Raw genomic sequence first — 10,000 nt, 5'->3', positions numbered from 1 at the left:
ATTGTCATTATCATCATTATCATCATTATTATTATGATTATCATATCATACACAATATCATTTCAGTTTTACATGATTTTTTTCCCTTTAGAAGAAGACACAATCAAAGACTTGATGAAAAAATATTTCCCAAAACTGACAGCCATATATCGTACATGTTCAACTCTTTCAGTTTCATTTTAACAACGTTGAAAAAAAAACAGCAGAAATAAACTATGAAGTTTGACATAAAAACATAACATTTGAAATGAACGAATTTTCACTCCTGCCATTTTCTGTCAAAACTACTCATTTTTCTCCAAGTCAATGTTAGTTACGTAACTCCATGAAGCCATAAAGTTTCGGTGTCACATTTTTTCTTATCTTTTTTCTCTCTCCCTCTCTCTCTCTCTATCTCTCTCTCTCTCTCCCTCCCTCCCTCTCTCTCCCTCCCTCCCACCCTCCCTTTCTCTCCTTCCCTGCCCCCCTTCTCTCTTTCTCTCTCTCCCTCTCTTTCTCGTTCTCATTGTGGCTTAGGCTTATTTTACGTCATCGAACTGTGACATGACTTGGTGGATGTATGAATCCGCATTCACCATTTTTCTTTCACGAACGGTTACGCGAACGCATGAGTGAGATCCGGGAACTACAGGTTAATGGCGCGGGCGATATAGATATATATAGATATAAATGCATGTGTAGTTCGACTGGTATTTAAGTTTTGTCCCTTTAAAGAATTTGGAATTATAATTGTTCATGATCGAAATTTAAAATTAAAGTTGGGGGGAAATAATGACTGATGATAAGGTTGAGAATGATGATATCCATGATAAGATTGTGATGATAAAGGGGACAACAATAATGATAGTATTAAGAAGAACAACAGAATAATAATAATGATAATAATATTAATGATAATAACAATAATGATAATATTAATGATAATAACAATAATGATAATAAAAATGATAATGATAATAAAAATGATAATGATAATAAAAATGATAATGATAATAAAAAAATATATAGTAAAAATGATAATGACAATAAAAATGATCATGATAATAAAAATGATAATGATAATAACAATACGAATAATAATGAGAAAGAAAAAATATAAGAAAAATAGGAAGCAAAAGAAAACAAACATGACACAGGAAAAAGCGAGAAAAAAGGTACGAGGTCAACGAGAACGAGGATCCATCTTCCGTACGTCGGCAAATGGGCGTGATCCCCGGGCGGGCGCCGCTCACCCACGAAAGGGACAGACAGACCGTTCCGTGAGAGTCGATGGCGAGTCCTCCGAACACAACCGCCGTCTCGCCATTATGCAAACGAGGAAGAACTCGCCTCGTATCTGTTCAGCCCGTTCCGCGCACCCCCCCCCCCCCCCCGTCGGCGGCCTCCCAAATGGTCATTAGCGCCAACGAGCAGTTTCGCGCCGACTCTCCGCCGAAGAGGAGGTCGCCCTCGGGGGCTCAGCGCGGCCTCCTCTGCGGCACGGGGGGGGGGGGGGCGCTTGGCTGTCGAAGGACGAGGAAGTACATGGCCTGCGATTAGATTAAGAGGAGGGAGGGAAAGGGGGTGGGGGTGGGAGGGGTGGAGGGAGGGAGGGAGAGAGGTGGGGAGGGGGGGAGGGGGAGATGGTGGGAGAAGGGGGAGATGGGAGAGAGGGGGGAGAGGGGAGGAAGGAGGGAGAGAGGGGGGGGGAGGGGGAAGAGAGAAAAAGGGAGGAGAGAGAGAAAGAGAGAGAGGGAGAGTCGTATTATCCGTCACTTTTCTTTCTATTCCCTAATATGTTGTTTTTTTCTCGGAAGGTTTTTATTGTGAAAGTGTCGATCTTTTTCATGATCATTATTTTTTGAAGTTGCCACTTAAAAATATTTATCTAATAATATCGACTTTTTTTTCCTTCTTAGAACTTTGTTTTCAACCTCCAGACTAAGGCTTTGGTATAGGTATTCGCAATATCTGAATACCTTCTCGGTCTGCCTGTCTTTTTTTCTCCTTCATATTCCTTTTATTCCTCGCTCTCGCCATGAAAGAGAATGCATAATGTCACGCTCTCTCTCAGACCTCCCTTATCATCTATTAAGATCTCAATTTCTTCCTTCTCTCTCTCCCATCCTCTCTATCTCTGTCTCTCTCTCTACCTCTCTATCTACATTCTCTCTTTATCTCTCTATCTATCTTCTCCCTTTATCTCTCTCTCTCTTCCTCTCATTTTCTCTCCCTCTCTCACTCATTCACTCTCTATCTCTACCTCTCTCTTTCTCTCTCATTCACTCACTCTCCTCTTTCTCCTCTTTCACGTTTATTTTCTCTCTGACCCTCATTCCTTAATCACGGATGGTCATTTGTGTGATTGAACCATCATCATTGAAAGCAAATATAACTGACGAAAGAAATTCTGTCACGTATTAATGGCATAATAAATGCAGAACAAGTCACAAAAAGTCTACGGGAAAGACCTCCTGATTTCAATCACTTCGAGGGTATTTCAGTCTGCGGGGAAACCATCAACAGTTTAGCGAACTATGAATAATTAACTATTACATCATACCCTCAAGGCAATATCCGTAGTGCGTAAATATCCATTTTCAGTAACTATCATTTCAGCCAATTTGTGGTTTAGAATTGATAATGAAATGAATTTTGTTGCATGAAGTTGTCATTAGTCAATAGAGCGGGTCTATCATAAGGTAGTGTTCACAGCGTGGCAATGCTAACGTGTTTTTTTCTGAGTGTGTGTGTGCTTACCTGCGTATGAAGGTGTGTGCATGAGAGTGTGTGTGCGTGAGAGTGTGTGTGCACATTAACTTCAGTACATACATATGTGTGTGAGTTATGTATGTATATATATATGTATATATATGTATATACATACATACATACATACATATATATATATATATATATATATATATATATATATATATATATATATATATAGAGAGAGAGAGAGAGAGAGAGAGAGAGAGAGAGAGAGAGAGAGAGAGAGAGAGAGAGGAGGTGAATGGTGAAGAAAAAAGATAAGAGACACAGTTGAAAGTAACCAGCAAAGGCGATGGAAAGATTTGTAGGGGGAAAGAATGAAAAGAAATAAAAAGGAATAGACAAATAAACAAAATTGGGGAAGAAACAGACAGAATGAGATAGAGAGAGAAAAAAAGTAAACACAACTTCAGAAAGTAACTCTCTCTCTCCCCCCCTCTCTCTCTTCCTCTTCCTCCTCTCCTCTTTTCTCTCCATCCCTCCTGAGCTGTGTAATGACCCGGATACACCAGCCTGTCCTTCCGCCTCAGCCCACACTAGATTAGAATTGCAGTTTGTATCAAGTTCATCGGAAATGTTGCTTTGTATGATCAGACACTTGCTTAGAGGTTTAACTTTCTTGTTTTATTTTGTATTTACCTTATGAACTCTTTACAATTAATCATGTTCTGTTTATACATTAGACAAGTTAAAAATGGATGAATGAAAGAAAGAAGAGAGAGAGAAAAAAATAATTCGTTTATTTTGTCCCCATCTGTATATTCAGTTTTATCTTATTCTTTCTAATTATCAATAAAAACACTCGAGCTCCCAGTCATATTCCTCCTTTTCTCTTTTCATTCCAACATATTTTCTTTCATGCAATTTCATTACTCTTCTGCTTCTTCTCATGGTTAAATTTACTATCTCCTACAAACAATTTCTCTTTGCGTAAATCTATTTTTTTTCTCTGAATCAGGTTTATATTTTTTTCCTCTTTTTCCTGTTTCATATGAATGCTGTTAAGGTTTTCATTCATTTTACTTCAGCGCATCTGGATCAGAACACGGTACAGACGCTGTGACGTCACACTTGGACTCCGTGTTAAGAGTATTTGGCATTTGTAATGGCATTAAGAGGGTGAGCTCCAGGAAGGAGGGGGAGGAGGAGGGAGAGTAGGAGGAGTGGAGGAGGTGGATGATGGGGAGGAGGAGAAAAGGAAGGGAAGGGGAGGAGAAAGGGAGGGAGAAGGGTAGGAGGGAAGGAAGGGGGAGGAGGAGGGGAGGAAGGGAAGGGGAGGAGAAAGGGAGGAGGAGGAGTAGGTAGAGGTAGAGGTGTTGAAGGTGGACATGAAGGAAGGAAGGAAGGGAGAGGAGGGAAGGAAGGAGGAAGAAGAGGAGGAGGAAGGAAAGGTGGGGGAGAAGAAGGGGAGGAGAAATGGAGGAGGGAGAAGGGAAGGAAGGAGAGGAGGAGTATAAAGAGGAGGAGGAGGAGGAGGGAGAAGGGAAGAAAAGTGAAGGAGGAGGGAGAAGGGAAGAAAGCGGAAGAAGATAGAGATAAAGAGACATAGTGAGAAACAAAGAGATAGAGATAGATAGAGAGTGGGGGAGAGGTAAGAAAGGAGGAGTTACGTAATCCCATTAAAAAAAGCACAGGCTTTCATTCCTCCTGTATCTTTCTCTAGACTTTTACTTTCTTCTTTATTTTTTTTTCTAACAATTCTGATGGCACTCAATAAATGGTATCATCATTAGGATATCGCGATCATCATCAGCAATTAGCAATTATTATCATAATTGTTAACATTATCATTATCTTCATTATCATTGCTGTTGTTACTATCAGTATTACCATCATTATCATTATCATCATTATCACTATCATTATCATTATTATCACTATCATTATCATAATTCTTATCATCATTATCATTATAAGCCTTACTATTATCATCATAATTATCATCACCTTAATCAATATTATTATCATCGGTATTATCATTATCATCATCACTATTACTATTATCAATATCATTACTATCATTATCATTATTATCACTATCAACATTATCACTAATATTACCATAATCATCGTCATAATTACCCTCATTATCACCATCATCATGATCATATTCCTCAGCAATACGAAGGAAAAATAACGAACAAAAAGCACGCCCTGTTGAAAGTAGGCCTCGCGGAAGCCATATGCAAGAGAGACCTAGAAGTATGCGAGAGTGTAAGAGAGAGGAGAGGGAGAGGGGAAGAGAGAGAAAAGGGGAGAGAGAGAGGGGGGAGAAGGAGGGGGAGAGAGAGAAAAAGGGGGGAGAGGGAGAAGAGAGAGAAAAGGGGAGAGAGAGAGAGAGGAGAGGGAGGGGGAGAGAGAGAATAGGGGAGAAAGAGGGGGGGAGGAGGGGAAGAGAGAGAGGGGAGGGGAGTGAGGGGAAGAGAGAGAAAGATGGGGGAGAGGGAGAAGAGAGAGAAAAGGGGAGAGAGAGAGAGAGGAGAGGGAGGGGGAAGAGGGAGGGGAAGAGAGAGAAAAGGGGGGAGAGAGAGAGGGGAAGAGAGAGAAAAGGGGGGAGAGGGAGGGGGGAGAAGGAGGGGATGAGAGAGAAAAGGGGAGAGAAAGAGGGGGAGAGGGAAGGGAAGAGAGAGAGCGAGGATGGAGAGAGGGAGGGGAAGAGAGAGAAAAGAAGGGAGAAGGAGGAGAAGAGAAAGAAAAGGGGGAGAGGAAGGGGAAAATAGAGAAAAGAGAGAGGAAAGGGAGAGGGAGGGAAAGAGATAGAAAAGTGGGGGATAGGGGGAAAAAAGAGAAAAGGGGGGGAGAGGGAAGAGAGAAAAGGGGGGGGGAGAAGAGAGAAAGAGAGCGGGGGAGAGGGAAGGGAGAGGGAAAGGAGAGGGAGGGGAAGAGGGAAGGGAGGGAAGGGAGAGGGAGGGGAAGAGGGAAGGGAGAGGGAGGGGAAGAGGGAAATATCTTCGAAACAGGTCGAATACATCTCCTGTAGTGTGAAGATATTCATTCTCATTCATACCTTTTCTACATTTGTCAACAGGAATACGACTCAGGGAAGGAAAGGAAGGGGCGGAGAGGAAAGAGGAAAGAAAGAAAAGGGGGAGGGAGAAAAGAATGGGAAGAAGGAGAGAATGGAGAAAGAAGTGGGGGAGAGGAAGTGATAGAAGGGAGGTAAGGAGGGAGGAAGGAGGAAGAGAGAAGGTAGGAGAAAGGGAATAAGAAAGAGAAGTGGGAAAAGATGATAAAGGGGAGGTAGGGTAGGAGAGAGGCAAAGGAAAGACGAGTTAAAAGGGAGGGAGAGAAAAGTAAAAGAGAAAGAAGAAAAAAGAAGAATGAGAAGAGAAAATAAAGCAAATGAAATCAACCTTCTGACCAGAAGACCCATTTACATGTTTCCCCATCAATCATCTATAACTTTCCCCGACTTTCATTCACAGATGTAATGCATCGAATATTGTAATTCTATAGTGAATTTATCGTCATTTCCCTGCAATCTACCTATTGGCAAATCCGATGTATATTTGAAGAGGAAAAATAAAGCAAAAACATTACAAATAGCAAAGGCAAGAATGATGGTCATGATGGAGGTGGAGATTGTGATGATAAAAACAATAAGGGTAAAATCAACAGTTGCAGTGATAACTACAATGATAATAATGATGACAATGATAGTAATAATATCAGTAACAATAAGATCCATAAAAATGATAATGATAACAATACTCTCAATAATAGCAATAAAATTACAACGACAACAACAATAATAACATCAATGATACTGACAGAAATGTAACATATATCATGTTTATTTAATCTCATCACCTATATATATATATATATATATATATATATATATATATATATATATATATATATATATATATATATATATATACATATATACACATATACATACATACATATATATATATATATATATATATATATATATATATATATATATATGTGTGTGTGTGTGTGTGTGTGTGTGTGTGTGTGTGTGTGTGTGTGTGGGTGTGTGTGTGTGTGTGTGTGTGTGTGTGTGTGTTATATATGTTTATATATAAGTGTGTACACACACACACACACACACACACACACACACACACACACACACACACACACACACACACACACATAAATATATATATATATATATATATATATATATATATATATATATATATGTGTGTGTGTGTATATATATATATATATATATATATATATATATATATATATGTGTGTGTGTGTGTGTGTGTGTGTGTGTGTGTATGTGTGTGTGTGTGTGTGTGTATATATTTATATATAAACATATAACACACACACACACACACACACACACACACACACACACACACACACACACATATATATATATATATATATATATATATATATATATATATATATATCCACAAGGAAGTAAATAGCTTAAGGAACTGCAGCATCCTAAACAAACCTACACTGAATCTCTCCCTCATCCGTAGGCGAGTCCATCAGCAAGCAAGAAAAAACGAGAACAGAGGAAGAAAAGAAAAGAAGCATGAGAAGAAAAAGAACAGAAAGAAAAGGAAAATAAAAGAAGGATGGAGAAAGGAAATGCAATCTGAATCAAAGCAGAATCTCATATCATTTATGATTCATTTCTTTAGGCACGGTTATCTTGATCTATTTTTTTTTAATCTTTTCTTCCCTATCTACCTATCTCTCTATCTATATCTATCAATCAATCTCTCTCAATCTGTCTATTCATCCATCTAAATAAAAATGTTAAAATAAACTAAACCACAAATTCCCACCCTATGCTCACTCATCTTAGCGGCATGGAATGAGTCATCCACTCACCCATCCATCCACACTTAAACTGAACCAAACCACACCTCATATTCACCTTTCTTAGATGCATGGAACGGGTCATTCTTTGGCACGTATCATCCACTCACTCATCTAGCTATCCACCCACAAAACAAACAAAACCCGACCTCACATTCACCCGTCTTAAAGGTATTCACCCACCCACAAAACCCCACCTCATTCTCACCTTTCTTAGAGATATCCACCTAGCCACAAAACAAACCTCACCCTTCGTAAAGGTAACCACCCACTCACAACACAAAGCCACACCCCATACTCACCCTTCGTAGAGGTACCCACCCACCAACAAACAAAGACCTCACCCTTCTTAGAGGTACCCACCCACTCACAACACAAACAAAACCACACACTCACCTTTCAGAGGTTCTTACCCACCCACAAAACCTCACCTCCTGCTCACCCTTATAAAGACACCCACCCCCACCACCCACCCACAAGACACACGGAAAGCCCACCCCATACTCACCCTTCTTAGAGGTACCCAGTCACCCACAAAACACACGAAAACCCCACTTCATACTTATCCTTGTCGTCACCCACCCACCCACAAAGCACACAAAACCCACAGCCCATACTCACCCTTCTTCGAGGCATGGAACGAGTCGTCCTTCGGCACGTACTGGATGTCGTACACCAGCGTGGTGTTGGAGAGAAGCGACGCGTCCTTATTAATGCGGTAGACTGCGTACTTGAAGGCCAGTTCTGTGGGTCCTTCTCGCTGCTCCTCGGTGAACATCGCTCCTGGAGGGGGAGAGGGGGAGAGGGGGGGTTAGCGGGGGAGAATCTGTTGAGTTATCGCTGTTGTTGTTGTTGATTATTATGATAATTATGATATATAGTAATGATAATGATGATACTGTTTATTATCACTATCAATATTATAATGATTATTATCATTATCGTTATCATTATCATTATCATATTCACTTTCACAATCACCACTGTTATTATTATCATCATTACTATTACAATCATCATTACTTCTAATTGCACTGTTATTACTATGAACAACAAAGGTAATGATAATCATTATCATCCTGCTTATAATTTTGATCATTATTACTAATTAAAAGAACAATTATGATGTGACAATAACAATAATGATAGTAATTATCATTATTCTTATAATCATCTTCATTATTATTACTCTCATCGTTATCATCAATATCATTACTATTATCTCTCTCATCGCCATTATCATCATTACAATCATTACAGTCACGATCATCATCATTGGTGTTGGGGAATAGGGAATAAAAGCCGCTAAGGTAGAAGAAAAAGGTGGGAAGGAGGGAGTGGGGGGGGGGGGGATTATTTTGAGGGGTGGGAAGGAGGAAAGGTGGAGGGGCGATTCGTGGAGTGGGAGAGGGGGAGGGGGTTAAAAAACGGAGAAGTAGAGGGCGTTATTTTTCTTTCTAGAGGAAGGAGAGTGGGGGAGGGGTAAGTCGTAAGAAAAAGGAGGGGCGTGGAGGGTTGAAAAGAAATTAACAAGTGAGGACTATTTTTTCGGGGGTCACGAGAAAAAGAAAGAAAGAAAGAAAAAAAAAAAAAAACGAAGATGACGGGAGAGACAATGGATGACACATAATGGTACAACAATGGGAAACTTTCAACAGCACAACAAAAGATGTAGTTAATAGGAAGTCAGTAAATACGGTCAATAAACGCGAAATGCAAAACGTACGGATATAGATGTCACAATACTATGATAATAATAATAATGATAATAAAAATACCGGAGAAAAATAACACAGATGAAGAATAGTAATGATGCCAAAAAACAAAACCAATTTGATAGCAACAACAGGCAAAATCAATGGTAGTGATAACAGTCTAATAACAATGACGACTGTACTGGCAACAAATATAATAATAATGACATTTATGATAATTATGATAATAAACATGATAAAATCGACAACACTAAAACTGAAATAATGATGAAGTGTTTATGTGTTTGTGTATCACATTTTTGTATGTCCAGTACGTACGTATGTCAAGACAGAAAAGAAAGGAAGATGAATTCACTAGTCTAACAGAATACCGAAGAAGAAGAAATGGGACTAGAGAAAACAAGGAAAATCGAATAACGATTATCTTCATCCTCCCCCCTTCTCACTCTCTCTTTCCGACAAACTATACACAAAGTTAAACACACTCCAGCAGAGGAACAGTTACTCGTCTTGAAACAGCCAATAAGACTTCTTATACTGCAGTAATCACAGTTCTGATTGGTCTGTTGTTCTGTGTCGCTGACCAACGAGATTATCCCGAGTGGCCGCTGATGGATCGCTTGCAGTAATTGCCTGCTGAGGACACTAGAACGTATCCCGATTTCCGAGTCTCAGTATTGGAGCCAGAGTCTATTTTTTGTTGAGATAAG

At 39.6% G+C, this 10,000-nt stretch overlaps 1 protein-coding gene across 3 annotated transcripts in view; it reads right to left on the bottom strand.

The window, feature by feature from the left end:
• The window catches only part of LOC113825872 (glutamate receptor ionotropic, kainate 2), a 208,900-nt gene that overhangs the window by 125,911 nt on the left and 72,989 nt on the right, over positions 1–10,000 (bottom strand). For all 3 annotated transcript variants that reach the window (XM_070141842.1, XM_070141844.1, XM_070141843.1), the window contains exon 2: positions 8,197–8,358. In XM_070141842.1, coding sequence (XP_069997943.1) covers positions 8,197–8,358 — 162 coding nt within the window. The remainder of the gene's footprint in view (positions 1–8,196; positions 8,359–10,000) is intronic.

The sequence above is a fragment of the Penaeus vannamei genome, chromosome 28, assembly GCF_042767895.1.
Source record: "Penaeus vannamei isolate JL-2024 chromosome 28, ASM4276789v1, whole genome shotgun sequence".
Classification (NCBI taxonomy): Eukaryota; Metazoa; Arthropoda; class Malacostraca; order Decapoda; family Penaeidae; genus Penaeus; species Penaeus vannamei.
This window is presented reverse-complemented; position numbering and strand designations above follow the sequence as displayed.